Below are 27,327 nucleotides of genomic sequence, written 5' to 3' on the forward strand. Positions count from 1 at the left end.
TGGGACTGGAAATTTATGAGAATTATAAACTCAAAATAAATGGATCAGTTGTTACAAATATATAAGTATCAATAGTGAAACAGCAGTATTTGGTAGAAGTGATAGTGAAATCAATGAATTTCATAACGTAAATATAGTAGATGTGCAGAATACCCTGGATAAACATAAAAATAGAGATTTGTATGACTGTTAAATAACATCTGTGGCTAAAGAAATAGGCTTCATTAATAGTGTGTCCTAAAAACATTAATAAGGTGACTGAAAAAGTTGCCAACACGTACAGGCATGTCAATGTTAAATAATGCATACAAAGTATATGCATACATAATTAAATAAAAAATACAACCAATAGTACAAAGTAGTTGACAGAAAGAACATTTGTGATTCTAGAAAGGTATCATCTTGTATTAATGCAATATTTAATTATGGCCTGAAAGTATTAGAATACTTATGAGAGGGTTAACAGACCAAAATTAGGGAAAATACTGGTGAAATGTAGAATTTCTAGAAATTTAATTAATACTTTTAAGTCACAATTAAAAGTGATAGTCATTAACTATTATATCTAAAAATTGGCAAGCGACTTATTTAATGTGGCTAAAATCACAAGAACAGAAACAGGACAGCCACAAATCTATAAATGTGGGCAACAATAAACTATAGTATTTGCTAATGAAAAAGATATCTTGTAAGTAGATAAAACGAAATGAAACAAAATATACGATAGTGATAGTATGAAATTTTCACTGAATAAAATGAGACCAATGGCAACAGTAGACTAGCAGGATTAAAACTGAAGTACGTGGATGGGAAATGCCAGTTTATTTCAGAAACACAGATTTAAGGGAAAAAGATACAGAAATACAACAAAAGAAATGACATCAGATAGTAAAGGCAGTGAGTCATCAACATATACAAAAAACAAATCTGAATGAAAACTGCACTGGTTTTTGGATGAATCCCCTTTCAGGTTAGTGTGTGTCCTCTCACCTCCCACCCCACCCCCTTCCCACACACACACACACACACACACACACACACACACAGACACAGCCCTCCCAATTCAATCCCCCATGTTACCACTTTAGTGCAGTGCATGAATTCACTTACGTTTCTCATTCGTATCTCGTGCACCTACTGCCTGTCCTTCAACATTCCCATCTGCCACCTGCCTCCTGCACTTTCCCACCCCTACCTCCTGCTGCACGCATCTTATTTCCCTTCATCTGCTCCACTTGACACAATCCACATGCAATACTGTATGCTAGTTGAATAAAGAAAGAAAAGAACAGAAACAGCAGAAGTGATGTATTAGGTGCAAGTTTAATTAGCCAAATTAAGCATTCACATTCAAAAATTTTGGAGATCACTTATTTAAAGCAATTTAAGGAAAGTTGTGAAAGAGTACCAACATAAATGGTTTCAACACCTAATGAGAAGGCCCTTTGAACACCAACTGTTGTAACTATTCAAATGTACAACAACAAGATAATGGGACTTGGAGGAGGAGGAGGAGGAGGAGGAGGAGAAAAGAAAGAAAAACAGTGAAAGAAAAACCAAGAAAGAGGACTGAAGTTTTGTACAGGATTACCTGTGATAAACTGACACACTTCAGGACTTAGCAAGGTTGGGGCTACCAATTTACTCTTCATAATGCAGCCTTCCCAAGTTCTATGTGGCACTCAATGAGGAATATATAACTGGGGAAATGTGGCTCACTGACACACTTAAAATTTAGATCTTTGGTGCTATTGGAACCCATCAATATTTCTATATTGATGTTACTGAGCCCCTACTTCCTCAGCCCCTTTTGTCCTCTGCTCCTCCTGATCCCTTCAAAGGAACTGATTCATCACAGCCTATGTTTGCAGAAACATACTTATATATGTCAGCTATTTTTTGATTAGTACTCTTAAATAATGTGTTTATTAATAGTTGGCACATACAGGTACATCAAATGAAGAGCAACACAAAGTTGTTGTTTAAATTCTTCGTTTCCTCTGCAGGATCTCTTGGAAGAATATGATGCATTATTGCTTTGCATGGGTGCAACATGGCCTCGTGACTTGCCCATTCCAGGGCGTCAGCTGAACGGCATTCACTTCGCTATGGAATTTTTGGAAGCATGGCAGAAACGTCAAATGGGTAACCAGCCAACAGAATCAGCAGCTGCTCTTCTTGCAAAGGATAAGGATGTCATAGTTATAGGTGAGGTTTTTACACTGTGTAATTCTGATGAAGGCATTTTTGGCCAAAAGCTTACTTGTTTGTGACAGTCCTTTTGTTGTGCCTAAGTGTGACTCAGCATCTCCTTTATATGGTGATTATTTTGTTATGGTACATCGACAAGCGTTGGTGTCTTTGTCTCGATGCTGACTGGGAATATCTTGTGATGATATATGTCTGAAGAGACATCTCCCTAGTCACAGATGCTTATATTGATGTATATAAAGTCATTCCTGTCCATGTCCAGGGCAACTGGCAGCATTATTTTTGATTACATCTTTGCACTGATGTTTCTGTTTCCTGTATTATGTACATGTACATAATAACTCTGCAATTCACAATTAAGTGCCTGGCAGTGGGTTCATTGAACCAGCTTTAGGCTACTTATCTACTGTTCAACCATTTCACTCTGACAGTGCAGGAAAAATGAACATTTATTTAAGTCATTCCATGTGAGCTGTGATTTCTGTTTTTTATGATGATCATTTATTCCTCTGTAGGTCTAACAAAATATTTTCACACACTGAGGAGAAAATTGGTGATTGAAATTTCATAAGAAGGTTCTACCACAGCAAAAAAAGTCTTTGTATTAATGACTGACACCCCACTTAGTATATCATATCTGTGGCACAATCTCCCTTATTTAGCAATAATACAAAACAAGCTGCCCTTCCTTGTACCTTTTTTTATGCCCTCCGTCAGTCCCATCTGCTGTGGGTCCCACACCATGCAGCAGTACTCTAGAACAGGGCAGACTCTTTAGTAGACCTGTTACTTTTTGTAAGTGTTTTGTCAGCAAATCACAATCTTTGTTTTGCTTTCTCCACATTATCTGTGTGATTGTTCCAGCTGAAGTATTTGTAATTGTAATCTCTAAGCATTTAATTGAGTTTACAGCCTTTAGATTTGTGCAATTTTTCATGTAACTAAAATATAGTGATGCCTTTTAGTGCTCTTGTGGATGATTTCACATTTTTAATGATTTAGAGTCATTTGGCACTTCTTGCTCCATATAGATACCTTCTCTAAATCATTTCGCTATTTGTTTCGATCTTCTGATGGCTTTACAAGATGGTAAGTAACATCGTCATCTGCAAACAATCTGAGAGGACTGTTCATATTGTCTCCTAAATCATTTGTTTACATCAGGAACAGCAGAGGGCCTACAACGCTTCCTTGGGGAACGCCAGATATTACTTCTGTTTTACTCGATGAGTTTCCATTAAATATCGTGAACTGAGTCTTTCCTGACAGGAAATCACGAATCCAGTCACAAAACTGATAAAATACTCTGTAGGTGGGCAATTTAATTAGAAATTGCTTATGAGAAATAGTGTCCAGAAGCCTTCTAGAAATCTAAAAGAATGGAATCAATTTTACATACTCCGAAAATTTTGTGTGACAAGACTTTTATGGCTGATTACTTTTACATATTGCCCATAGGTGGCTGTTTCTCTTATCTTAACCTGCTTTTCTTTCTTCTTTTTCTTTCTAATTATTACAAATGGTATTTTAATGCATTTGGCAGTTAATATTTATTTGTATCCTTTTAATAACATATGTTTCCAACATTTTTATGCATGTCACTATTGTATTTCTATACAATTAATGGGTGGAACTACTCAGCTGCCGAGTTCCATCTGGCATACACTACAGCTCCACTCAGTGTCTATGCATATCACTGATGGACAAAAAATTTCATATTTTGTTTTCATAATCTGTATATAGTTAAAATATAATGTAATTTCAGATTTCCTTTCAAAGAAATTTGTTAAATTTCAGGGGTTTTTATGGTATGAGGATGGGGTTTCAAGACTGAAACTGGTTACCACAAATAAAACGTCTCCTTTTATCAAGACTGATTATTTTATTATAATTTGTGTCTGTTAAGTAACACAAGCTTATTCGATGAAGTATCTTATCAGTATCTGTAATATTTTCCTTTCATTTTTCTCAAATGTTAAGTATAATACAAACCACATATGTTACATTGTGTTATGGCTTTGCCTCTAGGGGGTGGTGACACAGGCTGTGACTGTATAGCAACATCTCTTAGACAAGGTGCCAAATCAATTACCACCTTTGAAATACTACCAGAACCACCAGCAAGGCGAAGCAAGGATAATCCTTGGCCACAGTTCCCACGTGTATTCAAGGTTGATTATGGGCATGAGGAAGTGCAGGTGAAGTTTGGGCGTGACCCGCGTCGTTTCAGCACTCTTAGTAAGGTGAGTTGTATTTAGATGTAAAATAAAATACTTTTCACAGCCATTAGCCTTGTGCCGCCTTTGATAATACCTTCTACCACTACATAGCTACTAACTGCAATGTTCATGTGTCTGTAGCTTAACATGTAGATGCTTTTAGTTTCTTCTCTTCTTCTCGAACAGTTAATGTTTCACTTCCATACAGATTTGGTGCACGATAGTTACTTGAAGAACTTTCTGAGCTTTCTGCTAAACAGGCTATTGCAAACTTTAGCACTGGTATCTGTTCACTTAGTACTTCTAACCCTGTCTGGGAAATTTTCTTTCACTTCATTCTTCGCATCTTTAGTTGAACAATATTGGCAATAATCTGCAACCCTGCCTTCCTTTTTAACATGAGCTCGCCTTTTTTGGGTTTTCCACTCTATTTACTCCTATAGAAACTGTGTTTTACTCCAATAGACCCTACTTGATCGTCATTTGCCTAAGAATTTCTAACTTCGATTATTTAAAAGGCCTTTTGGAAGTACAGGATGAGACAGTCGAATGGGAAGGTTTTGAGGACTGTTGGTTGTTATAATGAGGGAAGTGGTTGTAGGAGTGAGGGGAGAACAGCAATATAAATCACTTAAGACTGAAATAAATAGAAAGTGCAGGGTAGCAAAGGCGAAATGGTTGCGGGGAAAAATGTGAAGAAATCTAAAAAGAAATAATTTTTAGGATGACTGACTCACCATATAAAAAAGTCAAAATAAACTTCAGTGATTTCAAAAGCAACGGTGGTAACATTAAATTCCACTGTTAACTGCAGAAGAGAGAATAGATAGGTGGAAATAGTACACTGGAGCTCTCTAAGGGGGATGACTTGTCAGATGATTTGACAGAAGAAGAAACTGGTATCAGAAAGGAAGTATTAATCAGAATTTAAAAGAATTCTGGAAGACTTGAGATGAAATAAAGCAGAAGGGATAGATAACATCGTCAGAATTTATAAAATCATTGAGGAGGGAATTGACAACCAAATGATTATACAACTGGTGTGTAGATTCTGAGAGACTGGCATGTACCATCAGACTTTCAGAAAGATATCATCTATACAATACTGAAGATAGCAAGAGCAGATAAATGAGAGAACTATTGCACAATCAACGTAACATCTTGTGCATCAAAGCTGCGTACAACAATAGTACTCAGAAGAATGGAAAAGAAAATTTGGGATCTGTAAAATGACAATCATTTTGGCTTTAGGAAAGGTAAAGGTACTAGAGGCAGTTTGATAATGGAAGTAAGACTGAAGAAAAATCAAGATACCCTCGTAGAATGTGTCTGTCTATAAAAAATGTTTTGACAGTGTGAAATCGTGCACGATGTCCAAAATTTTGAGAAAAACTAGGAGTAAATTACAGGGAAATATAGGTGATATACATGATGTACAATAATCAAGAGGGAACAGTAAGATTGAAAGATGAAGAACGAGGTGCTTGGATTGAAAAAGGTGTAAGACAAGGGTGCAGTCTTTTGCCCCTGCCATTCGGTCTATACGGCAAAGAAGCAATGACAGAAATAACAGAAAGGTATAAGATTGGGATTAAAACTGAGGGTGAAAGGATATTAATGATAAGATTTGCTGATGACAATGCTACCCTCAGTGAATGTAAAGAAGAATTACAGGATCTGTTGGATAGAATGAGCAGTCTGGTGAGTACAGAATATGGACTGAGAGTAACCTGGAAATAAACAAAAAATAATGAGAAGTAGCAGAAATGAGAATAGAGAGAAACTTAACACCAAAATTGGTTGTCACAAAGTAGATGAAGTTAGAGAATTCTGCTACAGTGGAAACAAAATAACCAATGACAGACAAAGCAAAGACGACATAAAAAGTTGACTAGTCCTGCCAAAGAGTGCATTCCTGGCCAAAAAAAGTCTACTGTTATGAAACACAGTCCTTAATTTCTGAGAATACAGCATGTATGGTAGTGAATGATGGGCAGGGGGAAAACTGGAATGGAGGAGAATTGAAGCATCTGATGTGTAGTACGACTGAAGAATTGTTGTGCTGTGTTGTGTTGTGAGGTTGTGTTGTGTTGTGTTGTGCTTTGCTGTGAAGATATCTAGGTTTTTTGCCTTTTTAACACTAAACAGAAGTTTTACATTACGTGTGTTGTGCCTTCACTTTTCTAGAACTCAAACTGATTTTCCATTTAGTATTTCCTTAAATTTTATTTTCATTCATAGTTACTAATTTAGTCCAGCAATTACAAGCAATAAATGTCATATTTATCCTCCTATTTCATTGTCCCTTGCTTTTAAAGCTATTTTTTTGTTTCTTTCACTTCAGAAGCAAACTGGAAGTTCTGTAAAAATCTGGTTGGCTTACTGTAGACTCATAAACATTAGAGGTTTCCCCTCAGTAGAAACACCTGTAGCATAGTTCACCTAAAAACTAGGACAATTTCTTTTAACCTATTGGATAATCTTTGTCCTTTGTTATCCAGAAGGATAACAATTTGGCATTCACAAGTTTTAGCAATTGGGAGAACTTTCAGGCTTACAGTAGCTGCACTGCTAATGGCTCGCTTATATAAAAGCTGCATTATTTATTTATTGTAGTTTCCTCTCATGCAATCATTATACAACACAGTAAAAGCGTTTGCAGCAAAATATTTTTTGCAGGTATGATTAAATACAAGTTTTTAATGGATACATATTTTCCTTAGGAGTTCCTTGACGATGGTAAAGGCAATGTCTGCGGAATCCGTACAGTGACGGTCAATTGGACCAAGGATGATACAGGTCGCTGGAAAATGGATGAAGTCCCAGACACTGAGAAGGTAATATATACACTCTTGAGCAGTTTAATTAAATGCACCAACTTTGTAGCTTTTTTCCCTAATTATAACGGCAACATGTTGTGGCATGAGCTCCACAAGATACTGAATGCATCGGGAAGCCATACTGATACATGATTATCCAGTTGCCATCCACGACTAAGTCAAAACTCGTAATTTTGTGTGATCAGGACAGTTTCAGTAAAAGCATTCATAGAGACTTGTTGAAACTGGTATTAAGGAATGCCAATCTTGCTTTTGGTATCCCAGATGTGCTCAATAAAATAAGTTGACTTGGGAGGAAGTGCAATCAGTCTTTTTAGTGGTGTATTCCTCAAACTGTCCTAAGGCAATTTGGGATTGATGTGTTAGTGGATGCTGTCTCCTTATGTTAGTGAAAATTAGAAAAAGCCAGAAGGATATATCTGATTAAAATGAACTTTATACTAATGATTAGATGCATGACAGTACACAAATGAGAAATGAGTGGTAACAGCACTGTACATTATTTCAACTCAAGTGGAGCCATACAAATGCACAAGATAGAATTCCCCCCTCCTCCTATGGTGTCTGGAGTATTCATTACAGAATTCTCAGGCATCAGGGATAACAATCATTAATCTGAGCTGAAGCATTTTGTGTCACCTATAATATTTACTTCTTCTAGCATGACACTCATCCAAAGTAAAAAACTTGGATGAAAAAAATTCAATTTATTCTCCCTCATCAATAAATTTCTGCAGATGCCTACATGTGAACACCCCCACTTCCTTTATTGTAATAGGAGTCTCTAAACATGTTGGCTCTGAAATATGTCTGATAAAGTCATTGCTATTTTGATTACCCTCAAGACATTGGAATCAAGATTAAATGTTGTTTTCATTGAACATTCCATGATTTTGTCTCAATAATGGAAGCTGCCAAACTGCAGGTACCCCAGTAGCAGAAAGCAGGTACACAGCAAGCACTGCAGAAGGGAGTGGGACATGTCCAATGAAACACAGTATTATTCTCTATAATGCCATTAAGAACACAAAATATGTCATTAAAGTGCACACCACAGATTGAGGTATTTTTGTTTGTTTGTGGACAATGAAAGCTGATGGAATGGCATGTGTGCCACCAGCTCAGATCAGAGCATTTGTCATAAGACTATCAGCATAGATTGGCCCATGTGCATTGCAGTGTTACAGTATTGAGCCGTCTATAGTAAATGAAGCTGTAGTATTTCTAAAGGCCATAAGGATAACCTGTCTCTCTGGCTGTGCTGTGGTCTAATTGAGACATGCAGTATCCACTGTTACCAAATATATTCCTCTCTCCACTGGTTCTCTATAGAAGTCGGTGCATGTATATGTTTGAAGCAACTTCAGGTGGGTCAACTGTTGCTGAATATTAAATTCAAATTCAAAGCAATTAGCATTTGACATCTAGAGGGCTAGGCCGCTCCTACCACTAGCACACCAAAGTAAGACTGTATTCGTTGGTTCCTGCTCTGTTGACACTTCAGTTACAGCCTAGACATGAAAATTTCGACTGTTTCAGGAGAAGATATAACTTCAGCCTTAATGAAACTTAAGAACAGGTTTCTGACATTCTCAGAAATACCTGCTGTGTGTGTGTGTGTGTGTGTGTGTGTGTGGGGGGGGGGGGGGGGGGAGAGAGAATAGAACAGAGCTAAAAGTTTTAGTAGTAGTAGTAGTAGTAGTAGTAGTAGTTATGAAAAATTCCATAAGTAAATAAGTATTGATTGTTAGAGAACAGTGGTGAATGAGGGAGTTCTTAGCAGATACAGCTTAATGAGGAGTACGGTATGTGACATAGTTAAGCCTTTAACTGCTGTGGACGAGTTAACTCATCATGATCCATCTCTCACTAGGGCCTGAGGATGTGTTTAAATGCAGTCCATGGGTTTTCCTGAACTGCTATTGACTTGTTTATGCATCCCATTCTGCCGATGTCTCGCTCTTGAGGACAAGTTACTTCCATACCTGGGCTAATAAAAAAAATTTGAGTATTTATCATATAGCTTATATGCCTCTGTGCATGCAATCATTTGCAAAAAAAAAAAAAAAAAAAAAAACATTTTGTCATTTTGAACCGTTTATGAAATATGATGATTGTTAAGACCACATGATCTGCAATGTGCAGGGATGGAAAGGGGTGGACCATCCGTTAGATTTGAAAATAAATAACTCGAGAATGAAATGAGATATTGTTCTGCTCTCAATTTTAAAAAACATTTTGATATCTTAGCTACATTTCATACATCGTGATATATGAGCTAATAAAATCAACCAGAAGCAAAGTTCACAGTATGCATTTTTACCTCTGCAAACCCACTAAAATTTCCAGCAATGTTTTACTTAATTTGATGCATTGCACTAACTACGGCATGCAATGAATAAAAATTCAGTCCTGTCTTGAGTCTTATCAAACTTGAAGATGTGCAGAAAAAATACTTTTTCACTAATTGTTTTCTTAAAATCAGTTAAGTATTTCATAGTGACCACAGTGCCATCACTCAGCACAGGCACCAGCATTTGGCAAGTAGTACAGCCATAACAAAAGCACTACTCAGAATAGACTGCAGAGAGCACATCCGTAGTGGCGAAAGGGTTACTATTGAGGTATCTACATTTTGATGCAATATTGTTGCACATATAATCATACCATTTAAATATTTAGAAATTTGCAATACAGTCTAACTGTAAACTACAGTGAGAGCATCACTTGTGGGTTTAGCCCTCCCAGAAGAAGGCAACAACTACCATACAAGAACACTAAGAATTTCGTGTGCAGTCCAGTCCTCAGTGGGTTACATAGATTCTGTTGATTTGCATTTGTTGTATTGGTTACTAACTTCCATGTAGTGTTTGTGTATTAGTGGCACACATACTAGAGAGCTTGTCTGCACACAGTGTCACCAATGATTTGAAAAACATGCTATAGAGAGGCTTACGATTTTGTGGAACAGCCTGTAACTGCTCCTTGCGACGCCAGTGGGTTTGCAGATAGACTGTGGCATATAATTTTTAGGTAAAACAGGGATAATGGAAATTGGATATAATCATCATCTTTTCTTACAAACTCCATTTGTGATCCATCTGCGTGCCATATTATCCCAAGTTTCCCTGACCATATGTGTCAGTGGGTTTGAGCCACACCAGTCCTTACTTTTATTTGTGTGAGACCTCGTTTATCTTATTCTGTGGCAATATTTGTTCTCTCTTGTGGGACATCTTTCAATTTAACTCCTTTCTGCTTTGACAGAAAATGATGAGAGGTGTGGGTTCTTATTTCCTTTCTTTACTTCATCATTTTGATGAGCATCTCTTACACTGCTCATTTGGTCTTTTGATGTAACTGAATTGTCTTTGACATTGTTTCAGAAGTTTTCCTTGTGATTTGGAAAGATCCCCAGTTATTTAAACAAAACTTCTGTATGAGGCTTTGAGCACCCATTAATATTTTAGTAACAGTAACAATTATGCTGCAATGATAAAATTTTCTCAAACTTTAAACTGTCAGCTCAGTTCTGTCTAAAACAGTTCAAATGTTGTTCACAGCAGGTGCACCCACACTGTGAATCCAACAATAGTTAATTCATAACCAAACAGTATGATCCCTACCGAAACATCAAAATAATATGAAATAGGCTGAGCCCACCCCCAAGTCCTTACATAACATTGTAATAATAATTGTCATTGTCACCATTTGAGACTGATTTAAAGATTTGTTGCCTGTTGACTGACAAAATCAGTTAAAACTGTTGAGTGTATTATTTATTTTTATACATTGAAAATTTGTTCAATGAAATACACCCTGAACATGTTAATAGCAAGTTAATCAAGGTTCAAAGGCTCTGAGCACTATGGGACTCAACTGCTGAGGTCATTAGTCCCCTAGAACTTAGAACTAGTTAAACCTAACTAACCTAAGGACATCACAAACATCCATGCCCGAGGCAGGATTCGAACCTGCGACCGTAGCGGTCTTGCTGTTCCAGACTGCAGCGCCTTTAACCGCACGGCCACTTCGGCCGGCCGCAAGTTAATCACTTCACATTATGTAGAGATATAATTTCAGTACTTGCAAAGCTCTTACATAATTATAAGATACCACATTTAAAGATGTTTGCTTGCGGATTAAAAAAAATTGCAGTTGCTGTATTTATCTATCTTTTTTATACATAAATTGAGTGTATTTTTTTGTTATGTACAGTGTGAGACTGTCTTATAATAGCTTTCTTTTCTTAATTTCCCTAATTGCTGTACTCCATCATTTAAGACTGGTTATGCCTTTCAGCATTCAGTCTGTAGCATAGTCCTACTTATAAAATTCCTCCATGATCCCCTATTCAGTGCTAACGTTGGTGCCTCTTCTGACGTTAAGCCTATTACTTCAAAATCATTCTTAACAGAGTCCAGGTACCTTCTCCTTGGTCTACCCCGACTCCTCCTACCCTCTACTGCTGAACCCCTGAGTCTCTTGGGTAACCTTGCTTCTCCCATGCATGTAACATGACCCCACCATCTAAGCCTGTTCGCCCTGACTCCTACATCTATAGAGTTCATTCCCAGTTTTTCTTTGATTTCCTCATTGTGGACACCCTCCTGCCATTGTTCCCATCTACTAGTACCTGCAATCATCCTAGCTACTTTCATATCCGTAACCTCAACCTTATTGATAAGGTAACCTGAATCCACCCAGCTTTCGCTCCCATACAACAAAGTTGGTCGAAAGATTGAACGGTGCTCAGATAACTTAGTCTTGGTACTGACTTCCTTCTTGCAGAAGAGAGTAGATCGTAGCTGAGCACTCACTGCATTAGCTTTGCTACACCTCGCTTCCAGTTCTTTTACTATGTTGCCATCCTGTGAGAATATGCATCCTAAGTACTTTTAACTGTCCACCTGTTCTAACTTTGTTCCTCCTATTTGGCACTCAATCCGTTTATCTCTCTTTCCCATTGACATTACTTTCGTTTCGGAGAGGCTAATCTTCATACCATAGACCTTACATTCCTGATCTAGCTGTGAAATATTACTTTGCAAACTTTGAATCGAATCTGCCATCACAACTAATTCATCCGCATATGCGAGACTGCTTATTTTGTGTTCACACGTCTTAATCTCACCCGGCCAGTCTATTGTTTTCAACATATGATCCATAAATAATATGAACAACAGTGGAGACAGGTTGCAGCCTTGTCTTGCCCCTGAAACTACTCTGAACCACAAACTCAATTTACCATCAGCTCTAACTGCTGCCTGACTATCTATGTAAAAATCTTTAATTGCTTGCAAAAGTTTGCCTCCTATTCCCTAATCTCGTAGAACAGACAATAACTTCCTTCTAGGAACCCTATCATATGCCTTTTCTAGATCTATAAAGCATAGACACAATTCCCTGTTCCACTCGTAACACTTCTCCATTATTTGCCGTAAGCTAAAGATCTGGTCCTGACAACCTCTAAGAGTCCTAAACCCCCACTGATTTTCATCCAATTTGTCCTCAACTAATACTCGCACTTTCCTTTCAACAATACCTGAGAAGATTTTACCCACAATGCAGATTAAAGAGATACCTCTGTAGTTGTTGCGATCTTTTTCTGTTTCCATGTTTAAAGATTGGTGTGATTACTACTTTCGTCCAGTCTGATGGAACCTGTCCCGACTCCCACGCCATTTCAATTAACCTGTGTAGCCATTTAAGACCTGACATTCCACTGTATTTGATGAGTTCCAACTTAATTTCATCCACTCCAGCCCCTTTATTGCACTGTTCGATTTTGAATCCTGGTGTTAAAATCACCCATGAGCAGAACACTGTCCTTGTCCTTTACTCTAACAACTACATCACTGAGTGCATCATAAAAACTATTCATCTTATCTTGATCTGTCCCTTCACCATGCGAATATACAGACACAATCCTAATTTTCTTGCTAGACAGTGTCACATCTATCCACATCAGTCGTTCGTTTACATACCTTATTGCAGCTACGCTGGGTTCCATTTCTTTCCTGATGTAAAGCCCTACACCCCATTGTGCTATTCGTGCTTTGACTCCTGACAGGTAGACCTTGTATTCTTCCACTTCCTCTTCTTTCTCACCCCTTACCCGAATGTCACTAACAGCTAAAACATCCAACTCAATCTTACATGCAGCCTCTGCCAGGTCTACCTTCTTTCCAGAGTAGTCCCCATTGATATTAATAGCTCCCCATCTTGTTACCATTCGTTTGCCGAGTCGTATCTTACTCCATAACTTAATGAAAAATCTACTGCAAGGAGCAACTGTTTTTCGCGATTACAGAATTTTTGCAACATTTTCCTCCAGTTTCACTGAGTCTGGTGCATGAAATTGTGGTGGAGGTGGCTTGGTTACTACAAATTTTGTGCTAGGTAGGTTCCCAAAGTCCTGACGCAAGATCACAAAAAACTAAAGAGGATTACCAGATAAATGGTAACAAAGTTAACGATTGCATCGTAACTGGTGATGTGACTTCGGTGAAGTGTGTCAGTTGTGTGTTGATTTCTTTGAATGTGGCACAACAATTAATTCAGAGATATTGTCAAACACAACTTTTGTTTTTTCATGAGAAAGCATGTTCACACAAGGCCAGTTGTACTCGAGAGCTCCTGCAGGGTTTTAGATGGGAGGTGTTTGATCATCGACGATACAGCTTGGATTTAGCACTGAGTGACAACCACCTCTTCGTAGCAATGAAGACATGGCTCGCTACATGACACTTTGATACTGATGCCGAAGTGCATGCAAGTATAAACCAGCGGTTGCAATCGCAGGTGGCAGATTAATATGAAGATGGTATTGAAAAACTTATGCCATGGAATGATAAATGCCTCAGTTTGAATGGCGGTTATGTGGAAAAATAGCTGAAGAATGTACCTCTAAAATGTGTATAATAAAATTAGGTTTTCCAAATTGTTAATTTTTTTATTTAAAAATGTCTCTTTGCTTTCTGGATAGCCCTTGCACATTTATTAAAGTGTAAGCAGATCATTTTTTCTTCTAGTGTTGTACTTGTGAATATTTCTGTTACTCTCAAACGTGGATTGTTGATAGCAAATTTCATAAGAGAATAAAATGAAAAGGATAGTTGGTACTCGCCATATAGCGGAGATGCTGAGTCACAGATAGGCACAACAAAAAGACTGTCACACATTGAGCTTTTGGCCAACAAGGTCTTTGTCAAAACACACACACACACACACACACACACACACACACACACACACACACACAGCTGCTAAAGACTCTGTGGCCCGCCCTTGTTGGCTAAAAGCTTATTGTGTGGCAGTCTTCTTCTTGTGCCTGTCTGTGACTCAGCATCTCCACTATGTGGTGAGTAGCAACTATCCTTTTCATAATATTGTTACATTCCATCCTGAATTTTCCATTATTTGATAAGAGAATAAAAGTAATATGAGGCAGAGATTAATATGCCCAGCTGCTTGAAGAGATACCTGCAAGAACAACTCCACACACAGTTCTAATTATTTTCTTTTGCGCACAAGCGCGCGCGCGCGGACGTAGAAGGAACTATCTAAAAGGGAGACACACAAAGGGACTATTCAAAACAAGAAAATTACAGATGCTGTGGGTGTTTCCTGTTTCATCATTTTATTAAAGAGCTCTATTTGGTTCTGTTTAACCATTGTGTGCATAGTTACTCCAGCAATATCAGATGTTAGTATACTGTTTTGCACCTTAAGCAGACATACTGATAAACACTGAATGTTTGTTACAGGTATACAAGTGTGATTTGGTGCTTCTTGCAATGGGCTTCCTGGGACCAGAACGTTACATTGCCAATGAATTGGAACTGAATCTCGATCCTCGCAGTAATGTGGAAACACCTACTGAACAGTATTCAACTTCAGTACCTCGTGTTTTTGCTGCTGGAGGTATGTAATGACTTATTTACATGCTAGTTAGTGAGTTAGGAAATTATTCTATGTAGTAAAAAGTCTTGTCAAGAAGGTATGATTCCAGTTTGTGTTTGAAATTAATTTTTATTGACTTCTTCATATCACTGGGTAAGAGGTCAAATATTTTTGTGGTTGAATACTCTATGCCTCTCTTTTTCACAAAAAAGCCGAGTTATTTGTCCCTGGTATGACATATATGAATGTTACTGTTGGTTTAAAAATGTGATTGACTGTAATGGGGGGGGGGGGGACGTACTGTGAAGCTTTTTCAGTATGCGCCCCCCCCCCCCCCCCCCCCCCCCGTTTAAAGAAATCTAAAAAAAGGGATTGAGTAGATACCACATATTATCCTTATTACATGCTTCTGTGCAGGAAACATTTTCCTATTCACTGAGGAGTTACACTATTACATTGATGCTAACCAAATAAATAGAAAAACTTCATTGTCTTCTTCGATAAAGGTGCTGATTTGATGGGCATGGTCAATTGCATCTTCAGTTATATAACTGTGGATCCATCCTCCATTGCATTTGTCAGTGTTCGGTATTCTTCATAGGTAGCAAAGGAGTGTTCTTGTGTATTATTTCCCACTGGACATGCTTTGTAAATAATTATACAATTTCCACTTCCTTTCGTCTTCCCCTCTCCTTCCCTCTTTCCTGATGAGGCAACAGTTTGTTGCGAAAGCTTGAATTTTGTGTGTATGTTTGTGTGTGTATGTGTGTCTATCGACCTGCCAGCACTTTCGTTCGGTAAGTCACCTCATCTTTGTTTTTATACAATTTGTATTTGAATTATCTCTACAAGTGTGTTAAGTTTTTATAGCATCTCCTACACATGCATTACTCATACAAAAGGGCTATGTCATTTTGCCCTGCTGCTGTTGCTGTTGTGGTATTTGCTTTCCATGCTACTCTATTATATGCAAGTCTCATCATCTTAAAATAACTACAGCAACCCACATCCATTTGAACCTGCTTACTATACTCATGTCTTGGTCTCCCTCTGCAATGTTTTCCATCTCGAAATCTGTCCTATCATCTGATTCCTTCTTTTAGTCAAACTGTGCTACACACATTTATTTCTTCGCCATTTCTATTGAGTACCTCCTCAGTAGTTAAGTGATGTACTTCATTTAATCTTCAGCATCCTTGTGTAGCACCACGTTTCAAAGGGTTTTATTCTTTTTGTGTCTGGCCTGCTAATTGTCCATGTTTTACCTCCATACAATGCTATGCTCCAGACAAATGCATGCAGAACAGATTTCACAAACACTTAAATTTATGTTTGATGTTAACAAATTTCTCTTCTTCAGAAACTCTTCCTTGCCATTCCGGTCTACATTTTATATCCTCTCTATTTTGGCCAGCATCAGTTATGTTACTGCCTGTACTGCAAAACACATCTGCTAGTTTCAGTGTCTTATTTTCTAATCTAATTCCCTCAGCATTACCTGGTTTCATTAATGTCCCTCTTTTACCTCCTTTCAAGACACTGTCCAGTCTGTTCAACTGTACTTCCAAGTCATTTGCTATCTTCTACAGAATTGCAAGGTCACTGGCAAACATCAAAGTTGTTATTTCTTCTCCCTGAACTTTAATTACTTCTCCAAATTTTTCTTTGGCTTATCACATTACTTGCTCAGTGTAACACTGGAGTTAAGCAGCAACCCTATCTCACCCCCCTTCTCGACCGCTACTTCCCTTTCATGCTCCTTGATGCTTGGAACTGTTGTTAATTTTCTGTACAGGTTGTAAATAACCTTATCCTGCTTGTATTTTTACCTGTCATCTTCAAAATTTGAAAGAGTTTAGTATAGTCTACAGTGTCATTCTCGAAATCTAAAAGTCTTGGTTTGCCTTTCTCCAGCTTACCTTCTGAGGTAAGTTATCAATTCAGTATTGCCTCATGTGTTCCAGTGTTCCTCCAGAACCCAAACTGACTTTCCTCAGGGTTGGCCTGTACCAGTATTTCTATTCTTCTGTAAATAATCTGTGTCACTTTTTTGCAACCATCACTTATCAAACTGATAGTTCAATGTTATTCACATCTGCTTTTTTTGGAATTAGTTTGCCTGTCTCATATCTTGTCATGGCTGGTGCTACTGAGGATCTCAATAATTCTGTGGGAATGTCATGTATCTTAGGGACCTTGTTTTGGTTTAGATCTTTCAGTGCTCAGTCTCATTCTTGCAGCAGCATACCCCATCTCAGCTTTATATAATTCTTATTCTCTTTCTATAATATTGCTGTGAAGTTCATTTCCTTGTGCAGCCCCTCTGTTTATTCCTTCCACCTTTAAGCCTTCTCTTTTCTGCTTAGTATTGGTTTCCCATGTGATCTCTTGATATTCATACAGGTGCTTCTATTTTCTCCAAAGGCTTCTAGATATTTTTGATGTAAGCTTCTCTGGACTTACAGTTACTCTTCAGTTATTTCCGGTTAGCCAATTTGCACTTTGTCATCTTCATGTTTTAGATGTTTGTATTTCCTTTTGCCTGCTTCATTTGCTGCATTTTTATATTATCTTCTTTCCTAAATTAAATCCACCATCTTCTCTGATATCCAAGGATTTCTCTTAGGCCTTAAGTTTTACCTATTCGATCCTCTGCTGCTTTCACAATTCCATCTCTAAAAGCTATTGATTTGTCTTCTGCTGTATTCCTTTTGCTTGTTTGTCAGCTTATGCCTAATGCGCCCTTTGGAACTCTCAACCAACTCTGGTTCTTCCAACTTATCTCAGCCCCATCTCTTCAATTTTGTGCATTTGTGCAAATTCTTCAGTTCTAATCTACAGGTCAGAACCAATAAATTATGGTCTGTGTCCACATTTTCCCCTGAAATGTCTTACAGTTTAAAATCTCTTTCCAGAATCTATCGCCTACCATTATTAATTGTAAACCTTTCATTGTCTCCAAGTCTCTTCCACATACACAACCTTCCTTCGCGATTCTTAAACCAAGTGTAAGTGACAATTTATGCTCTGTGTAGAATTCCACCCGGCAGTTTCCTCTTTCATTACTTTTCTCCAGTCTGTATTCTCCTGCCGGTTATCCTTTGCTGCCTCTTCTCTTCTTTCTGTCGAATCCCAGTTGCCCATCACAGTTAAATTTTTGTCTCCCTTAACTCTCACAATAATTTTATCTTGTCAAACATTCTTTCAGTCTCTTCATCTGTGGAGCTAGTTGTCATCTGAACTTCTACAACTGTGATGGATGTCCATCTAGGCTAGAATAATGTGTTCACTATGCTGCTCATAGTAGCTTACCCAAAATACAATTTTATTATTTATTAGTAGACCTACTCTCTTTGATTTTGTGTTTAGAACTTCGTATTCACCTGATCAGAAGTCCTGTTCATACTGCCACTAAACTTCACCAGTCCCCACTATATCTAACTTCAATGTATGCATTTCCTTAAAATTTTTCTAACCTGCCTATTTGATTAAGGGATCTAAGATTTCATCAAATGTCAGTTTCATTTTTCCTGATAACATCCTCCTGAGTAATCCGCACCTAAAGAGCAATTTGGGTGACTATTTTTATCTCTGGATATTGAACCCAAGAGGATGCTATCTTCATTAAGGTATACAGCAGAGCTGCATGCCCTCGGGACAGATAACAGCTGTTGTTTCCATTTGGTTTCAACCATTTACATTACCAACACATTAAGATGATCTTGATTGATGTTACTTGTCCAGATCAGTCAATCATATGGACTGTTGCCCCTGAAACAACTAAAAAGGTGTTGGTTTTCTTTTTGACATTTTTTTCTTGTCATCGTAATACCATTTCAATAAAGAATGATTGTAATTTTTTATGGCCATAATGTCTTGTGCAAGAATTTAATGTTATGATAATCTGTTAGCTTAAATGTCTAACACCCCCCCCCCCCCCCCTCTCTCTCTCTCTCTCTCTCTCTCTCTCTCTCTCTCTGCTGTATTAGTTTCATTGTTAGCACTCTTTCCCCCCCCCCCCCTCCCCCGCCCCACTACAACACAGCTCAAAGAGGGTTGAAATTCTTTACACAGGAAGGCAACAAATTTCAAAGGAAGGTGGACCCAGTGCTCCAGTCACTGCTCTTACAGGAGAAAGCATCAATGCTACTGCTGTCATTGTGAGACATGGTTGACAAATAACCACATGAAACTTTGTGAAATGGTGAAAATTTCAGTGGGTGTCACCCAAAAGTAGGTGATGGAAAATTTACAAATCAGATATTTTTATGCATGGTGGGTTCCAAGACTGGTGATTCCCGAACAAAGGGACTTCTGCATGCAGGTCTGCATGCAGTTGAAGTTGACATTAGAGGAAGCTTTGGAGGTTTTGAAAGATAATCACTGCTGATAACTTTGATCCTGGAAGCAAACAGCAAAGCTCAGTGTGGAAATCACCACCATCAACCCTACCAAAAAAGCAAAAGTGGTTGCTTCTGCAGATTATGGTTATCCCATTTTTTTATATTCATTGAACCTACACACACATCAATAACTGGACAATACTATGTGGATACCCCAAAAACTTTGCAAGTCCATGTGTAGCACAAATGACTGCACATCCATGACACGCTGGATGCTTGCTCTATGATAATGAATGGCCATGTACTGCAAATGTTGCTACTGAATAGCTTACAAAAATAAATGTGAAATGCATCTCTCACCTTACCTATAGTCTGAATTTAGCACCATGTGACTTTTTTAAATTCCTTTTCCATCATTAAAAGCAATGGTGAAGGCTGTGGAAATGATTTCGAAGAGCCTTTTAAAAAATGGTTTCTAGCATGTCTCTGCAGACTGGCAGAAACATTAGGATAAATATGTCGCATCCAAAGAAGACTAGTTTGATAAGGACCATCAAAATTAAGATGATGGTTGTCTAAAAGAAAATATTTTATTCAACAGTTATCATATGTGAGCACCTTATTTTGTTTCTCCATCATGCAGAGGCATTCAAGGAGCCATAGATAAATTACTGGTAATTATAACAGAGAATCCTCCTACTTTTATTCGGTGACATTGCTGCCACCTTGTTTTAATGCTCCCATTTTTCAAGTGTAGAACCAATGTAAAGACTTAAAATTGGGAGAGTGAAATATCGAGAAGAGAGTTTTTCAGAGGTAACAGGTCTGGTCTGATGATCATGAAGTATCATATTTAACTTGTCAGAAAACAGTTAACTACACAGCAGTAAAATTGAGCTTCCAAGCATTCTGACTCAATTGGGGCAGCAACGAGAGACTGGTCAAAGTGTATACGTAGTTCATTAATCATTTACTTTATTTTTCAGTTGTTTGGTAAATCACTTGTAAGCGATAGGTGATAGATTTATGTCTTGCTTTATAGATGATCACATATCTAAATGTAACAAGAGCAAGGTGAAGAGTTCTCAGCTTGGTAAGGAGAGCATCATTACCACTGTTTTTTTTTTTTTTCTTTTTTTAATATATATTTCCACATGGGAAAAATTACATATAAAAACAAAGATGAGGTGACTTACCGAACGAAACCGCTGGCAGGTCGATAGACACACAAACATACACACAAAATTCAAGCTTTCGCAACAAACTGTTGCCTCATCAGGAAAGAGGGAAGGAGAGGGAAAGACGGAAGGAAGTGGGTTTTAAGGGTGAGGGTAAGGAGTCATTCCAATCCCGGGAGCGGAAAGACTTACCTTAGGGGGAAAAAAGGACAGGTATGCACTCGCGCACACACACACATATCCATCCACACATACAGACACAAGCAGACATATTTAAAGACAAAGAGTTTGGGTAGAGATGTCAGTAGAGGCAAAGAAGTTGTTGAAAGACAGGTGAGGTATGAGTGGCGGCAACTTGAAATTAGCGGAGATTGAGGCTTGGAGGATAACGAGAAGAGAGGATATACTGAAGGGCAAGTTCCCATCTCCAGAGTTCCTTAATAAAAGTCCTTAATCTTTCCTCTCCCACATCCACACCGGCTGTTCAGAGCATCCTCCTACAGGCCAACTGTAAATTAGAACAGCATGCCACCCTCCACCTCAAAAAACTATCCAATCTCCTGGTTTCCCACCTCCGGAAAGGCAACTCACTCACCCTTCACAACCTTTCCAGCAAACCTCAATCTCCTCTCATTGCACACAAACCCAGTCTCTCCCATCTACTCAATCTCCCACTTCCAGCTCCACTCCCTCCAAAACCTCAAAATTTTCCCCCTAAGGTAAGTCTTTCCGCACCCGGGATTGGAATGACTCCTTACCCTCTCCTTTAAAACCCACATTCTTTCGTCTTTCCCTCTCCTTCCCTCTTTCCTGACGAAGCAACCGTTGGTTGCGAAAGCTAGAATTTTGTGTGTATATTTGTGTTTGTTTGTGTGTCTATCGACGTGCCAGCGCTTTCGTTTGGTGAGTCACATCATCTTTGTTTTTAGATATATTTTTCCCACGTGGAATGTTTCCCTCCACACACACAGATGATGTGACTTACCGAACGAAAGTGCTGGCAGGTCGATAGACTGCTACAATGTTGTGCAAGATGCAAGGTAATTGTTAATTTGATCCTAAGAGTGGTAGGTTCAAGTTTGGGAACTGGAATAGAGTGCAGTCATAGAATTCTGATTTGAACAGTTGTTGTTCACAAAAACTTATTGAAAGATGGTGAAGGCTTACAAGGAGTCTGCTCCTCCATTTTTAATAGTTAGGAAATTCGCTGTTGTATTCAGATGTGGCTACACTTTTCTTGGAGATGACCCCATTCAGAAATTCTAAGTTGAAAGTAATGAGGAAAGATAGCAAGGAAAGAAGACTAGGTTTCAGCACCCGGTCGACTATGAGGTCAGTAGAGTTGGAGCACAAGCTATAATTGGGCAACATGAACAATATGATACTGAGTGATATTAAATGATATACGAAATAAGTAACACCATTTGTATATATGAAAAAAGGGCAGGTGATATTTTACTCAAAGAATTCATTATGAAAATACTTTGTGCAAGTCAGATGCTACATTCAGTGCGTGCTACTCAAGAACAAATTCAATTAATTTCTCAGCAATTGGAGAACTTTCCTGAAAAGAATCTAACCGATTTTGTGCATCAGTTTGAAACGAGATGAGGACTGGTTCCATGACAACCATCCAAGCAGTTGGTGGAAGCCAGGTGTCCTGTACGAAAAACACAGTTTGTTTCATCTGCCAGAAAGGTTATGGTCAGTGGTTTCTGGGCCTCAAAAGTGATTCATATTATCAGCTGCCCTACAAGTAGTCAGGAAGAGTAGCATAGAATCCACAAACTGGATGAAACAATGTAAGATGAGGGATGCACAAGCCCACAAAGTGCTTTGAAGCGGAAAAACTGAAGTATTTGATTTATCACTAATTGGAACATTGATCATATTCACCGTATTTATCAACCTCACTAGGAACCCCTTGAGTGTGAGGTCACAAAGGGAAATTATGATTACAGCATTTGATGCCCCCACATGTTGTCTGCCATGCGACCACAATATTGGCTACTGATGGCAACAGAGGATGGGACTAGAGGTAACTGTGTGCACAGCACGAGGCTACGGAGCATAGTTGAACTGCTTAGTTGACAACTAACTCATAACAGTGCTACAGTGATAGTGGTGTTGATACAAAGTAGAGCAATGGCAATGATAAACAAAGTAAACATTACATTATGTCTACAACAGTTGCCGAAGTTGACAGAAAGGAAAGGAGGGAATGAGAAAGAAATGTCAGATGAAAAAAGCGATGATAAGTGGCACATAATGCAGAAATATGCTGACTTAAGAGACTTTGACAAAAGCCAGATTGTTGTGGCCTAGTGTAAGAGAGCGAGCATCTCAGAAATGATGAAGCTGGTTGGCTGTTCACATGCTACTGTTGTGAGCATCTGTGGTAAGCGGTTGAAGAATGCTGAAATCATGAGTAGGTGATTAGAAGTTGGATGTCCATATCTCATCACAGAACATAGGGATTGGAGGCTTGTCCACCCTCTAAAGCAGGATAGGCAGTGATCTGTGGCAGAACTGATTGCAGAGAACACTGGCACAAGTGTTTTGGAACACACCATTCAGCATACAATTGTGGACACGGTGTTCCGCAGCAGAGGACCCTTGCGTGTTCCCATGTTGATGCAACAGCATAGTCAATTATGATTACAGTAGGCATGGGATCATTATGATTGGACTGCAGATCAATGGAATCATGTCACATTATCGGATGAATCCCATTTATTGGTAAAACAGGTTGACAACTGTGTCAAGGTACCCTGTCAGCTGAACGAATGGATGCTCGAAGCATGACCGTGTGTCATGGACAGAAACTGGTGGGAGCAGTATTCTGTTATGGGGATATTCACTTGGGCATTGTCTGTGTATTAGTGTTGTGTAAGGTAAGTCAGTGCAATGTCTGGTGTCATGTACATTCGATTTTCCAGACAATGTACATGAGGAGCACAGTGATGACAATATGTGCTTAATAAGTGAAAGTGATGTTGAAACAGGTGTCTCGCCAGGTAGTTCATAATCCTTCTCTGACAGGAAGACACAAATCCCGTCATCAGTGAAACGTATTAAGGGACTGTTGTTGTCCAAGGTGCAGGTACTAAACATAATTGCATAATGAGAGATCATCTGCAGTGTAGTAAAAAAAAAAAAAAAATTATGAACAGATTTGAGTAAGTCTACACCAATATGACCATGTAGTGCATAAGAAAAAGTAGGATATTCATGAGAAGGCAAGACACACTTGTTACAAAAACTGGTGTTTGTGCACTTCAAGGCTGCGCGATACAATTTACGGGATGTGCATGATACTGACCATCTACGTTACGCACATAAAATTGCGCAGGTCATAGATTCCAGTGATTTCAAGGGAAGCAGTGGATGGTTGCTTTGCTTCAAACAGTGCTACAGAATTGGAAGACAGAAGATACCAAAATTTCAAACAAAATATCAGCTTGAGGGTGCACAGCAAACTGTGGAATCTACCCAAAAATTTGTAGATAGGATAAAGTAATTTATCTCTTAATGCAGTAAAGAATTTGTTTTCAACTCCAACCATCTGGGATTTGAAGAGGAAATGCATATGAAAGGAACCATGGAAATCAGAGGTGCCAAGAGAGTTGTATCAAGATCAACTAACATCAGTGCCTTAATGCATTCATATACAATTATGCCGACTGTTAATCTGTGTGGTAAACTGGCTGGAAAGTTATCCATTGTGCTGCCCCCTATGATAGTTTTTTGCCTGTGTGATCTTGCAAGGGTGGTAGGGAATATTTGTCACAGCAGTCAAGAGTGGGAAATGGGTGTAAGGGAACTATAACTATGGTATGAGCACTGCTTTTGGCCAATAGGTGGCCAAAGTAACTTGTTTTTGCTTGATTCCTGGCCTGCGTCTAAAAATCTTGCTCTTTTAGAGCGAACTCTCCCTCCTTGTCAGCCTTCCACCCATTTTCCCTCATCTGAAAGAAGTTGTGCCTGAAAATTTTTTGTCTTCAAGGAAGAGGTTGTGATAGCTGAAGGAGGATATTTTGCAGAGTTTCTGGAATCACAATCAGGAGGTGGGAGCTACCTGCTGGAAACATTTTGGATGTGGTCCCTAGACCAAAATGAGGTTTACATAGGCAAATAAATGCATTGTTTATTTAAGAAAGTATCTCACTTGACAGTCCAAGAACTGTATTGTATGTATCCTGTTACGCGAGCTGTGATGCTGACATTAGCACTGTCTCAGAAGGTATCAACACACTAATAAGGACTGGCCCATATAGCTCAGAGCACAATTGAATAAACTGAGTTTCGTGTTTCATTTCTTCTTTATATGCCTACTTATTACTCAGTACCTACATTTTCTGATGAGTTGTTATCTTTATTCAATCCACTGATCAGTTAATTTACAATTTACTTTATTATCAGATTGTCGCAGAGGCCAGTCACTGGTTGTCTGGGCTATCACAGAAGGGCGCCAAGCAGCACGCGAGGTCGACATGTTCCTTATGGGATCATCAACTCTGCCGGGTCTGGGAGGTGTTATCTCAACAGTTGTGGCTCCCATTAGTCAGAAGGGTTAGGTATCTGAAACTCCTGTGCATGTTCCAATCTAAGTGTTAAACATTCAAGGTGTTAATGTTGTAATTAGTATGCATCTCTAGGAAACATTTGTGTTTACTATTTTTGTAAGCATCCCACAGACAAGAGTTTTGTGGTGTCTCTTGTGCTTGAACAGCACAACTATACTGTTTGTTGAGTTGGAAGTGCAGGAAGTGCTAGAATGGTTATTGACATGGTGAAGATGGGAGTTGAGAAGCCTATATTTTTGGAAATGGATTTTAACTGTTAGTGCATTTGATTGTGAATTATCGTCTGCAAGGAGAGTTCGTAGTGTGCATGGCTTCTTGAAAACATAGCAGCTTTTAGTTTTGAACCTGAACTAGACTGTGTTTCTTTTCTTATTCTGTACATATGTGACAGTTTGTAAGCTGAAGTTCAATAATTTGAGTTGCTTAAATGACAGCTTCTATCAACAAAAGTGGAAAAATAAAATAGGCATGCTTTTGTATGTGATAAAATTTGTTCTTTTTTACAGATTACTCTATAGATCTTAATTCCAGCAGATGTTTTCAGTATTTATGTACTTTTTGGTACACATAGTGTTGTGTAATGTTTAAAAATTATAAACTGATCTGTGTACATTGAATATTTAGTAAGAAGAAAGTGACTTTAATAAAATTATCTGTAATGAAGTACTGTAGTTCATTCCTTTCTCTATTTAAAAATATAAAGGTGCACAATACTATATGTTAGTAATTGTTTGAGTCCAGTACAAATCTGTGATATGTCATGTTCTGTGTATGTGTAGAGAAAGAGAAATGTCTGAATTAGTAAGAACTGTAGCAAAAAGACTGGTGTTGTAATGATTCATTTTAATTCCATCCATATACATGTGTTTTATGTAATGTAATAATGAGGAAAAAATTTACTGTACTGTTCACATATGAAGAACATATGCGTGTTTATGGTACAATACATGCCAAGCTGAAGTCACTAGATTGCAATGTTCCATTTCTAATATTAAACATATATGTAGTGTACTTAATGCTGACATGTTTTACTATGAAAAAAAAAAAAAAAATATTGACTTAAGACAATATGACAGTGCTTCCAGTTGATCTATCTGTGATGTTCAGAAGTACGGTACTTAAAAGGTGTAGCTGCTTATTCTTTGTAGATTGTTCTCCATGAGTATGCATTCATTGTTTGATATGTATATTCAGTTGGATTGTAGTGAATCTTAGACTTGGTATTGTGTGTGTGTGTGTGTGTGTGTGTGTGTGTGTGTGTGTGTGTGTGTGTGTGTGTGTGTGTGTGTGGTTTATTTTATTTTATTTTTTTTTAAACTTCCTCAAAAATGGAGAGTGGAGGAATCTGCATTTTACGCCTTCAGAACCAATGAAAGTAACTAAGAGAGAAGATTGAAAAATTAATATATTTAACTATATCCTTACATGTTGTATCACATGTGCAATTTGGTAACTTTTTGTGTTGCTACAAATAGTAACACTTTCTGGCCTAAACAACAAATAGTTCTCAATTATGTAAAAGAAGATACCAAATAATCTATCGCTCTGTCTGAAAGTTTTGTTAAATTGATATTATGTCACCTTTTGTGTGTTTATTGTAAATGTCTTGTTGTATTAAGAGGCAGCAGTATTTTCCTTCATTCAGAATTCAAAAATTCTTGGTTGTTGTTGAATATCTGGAAATACTTTAATCTCTAGTGACATTTATGGTTGTCACACAGTTTTCAAAAGACAATTTCATCATTGTTGTTGTCATTGCAAAAAAAAGCTCAAAAATAATTACTATATATCTTATGTTGTATGCTTGTGGAGAATAAAATGTCCAGTGTTTTTGTTGTGCTAGTCTTTTTAACTCTTAACGAAATTATTGAAAAATTGTTATTGAGCAATGTTAATTGGCTGACACAAGTTACCTTATTACCTCAGTTTGTGCATATGTCACTTTCCATTAGAGGAGTATACAGTGTTTCTTTGAAGACACAGGTGGCTTAAGAAAAGAAATTCTTTAGAGATAAAAGGAAGTTATGGGCACATTTTTCTCAAGT

General features: G+C 38.1%; 1 protein-coding gene across 1 annotated transcript in view; it reads left to right on the forward strand.

The window, feature by feature from the left end:
* LOC126419846 (uncharacterized) overlaps positions 1-27,117 on the forward strand; it is a 360,616-nt gene extending 333,499 nt beyond the window's left edge. The window contains 5 exon segments of the mRNA XM_050087100.1: positions 2,007-2,208; positions 4,240-4,454; positions 7,154-7,267; positions 15,040-15,196; positions 25,119-27,117. Coding sequence (XP_049943057.1) covers positions 2,007-2,208; positions 4,240-4,454; positions 7,154-7,267; positions 15,040-15,196; positions 25,119-25,273 — 843 coding nt within the window. The 3' untranslated portion in view covers positions 25,274-27,117.
* Positions 27,118-27,327: the final 210 nt, after the last annotated feature.

This window comes from Schistocerca serialis, chromosome 9, assembly GCF_023864345.2.
Source record: "Schistocerca serialis cubense isolate TAMUIC-IGC-003099 chromosome 9, iqSchSeri2.2, whole genome shotgun sequence".
Lineage (NCBI taxonomy): Eukaryota > Metazoa > Arthropoda > Insecta > Orthoptera > Acrididae > Schistocerca > Schistocerca serialis.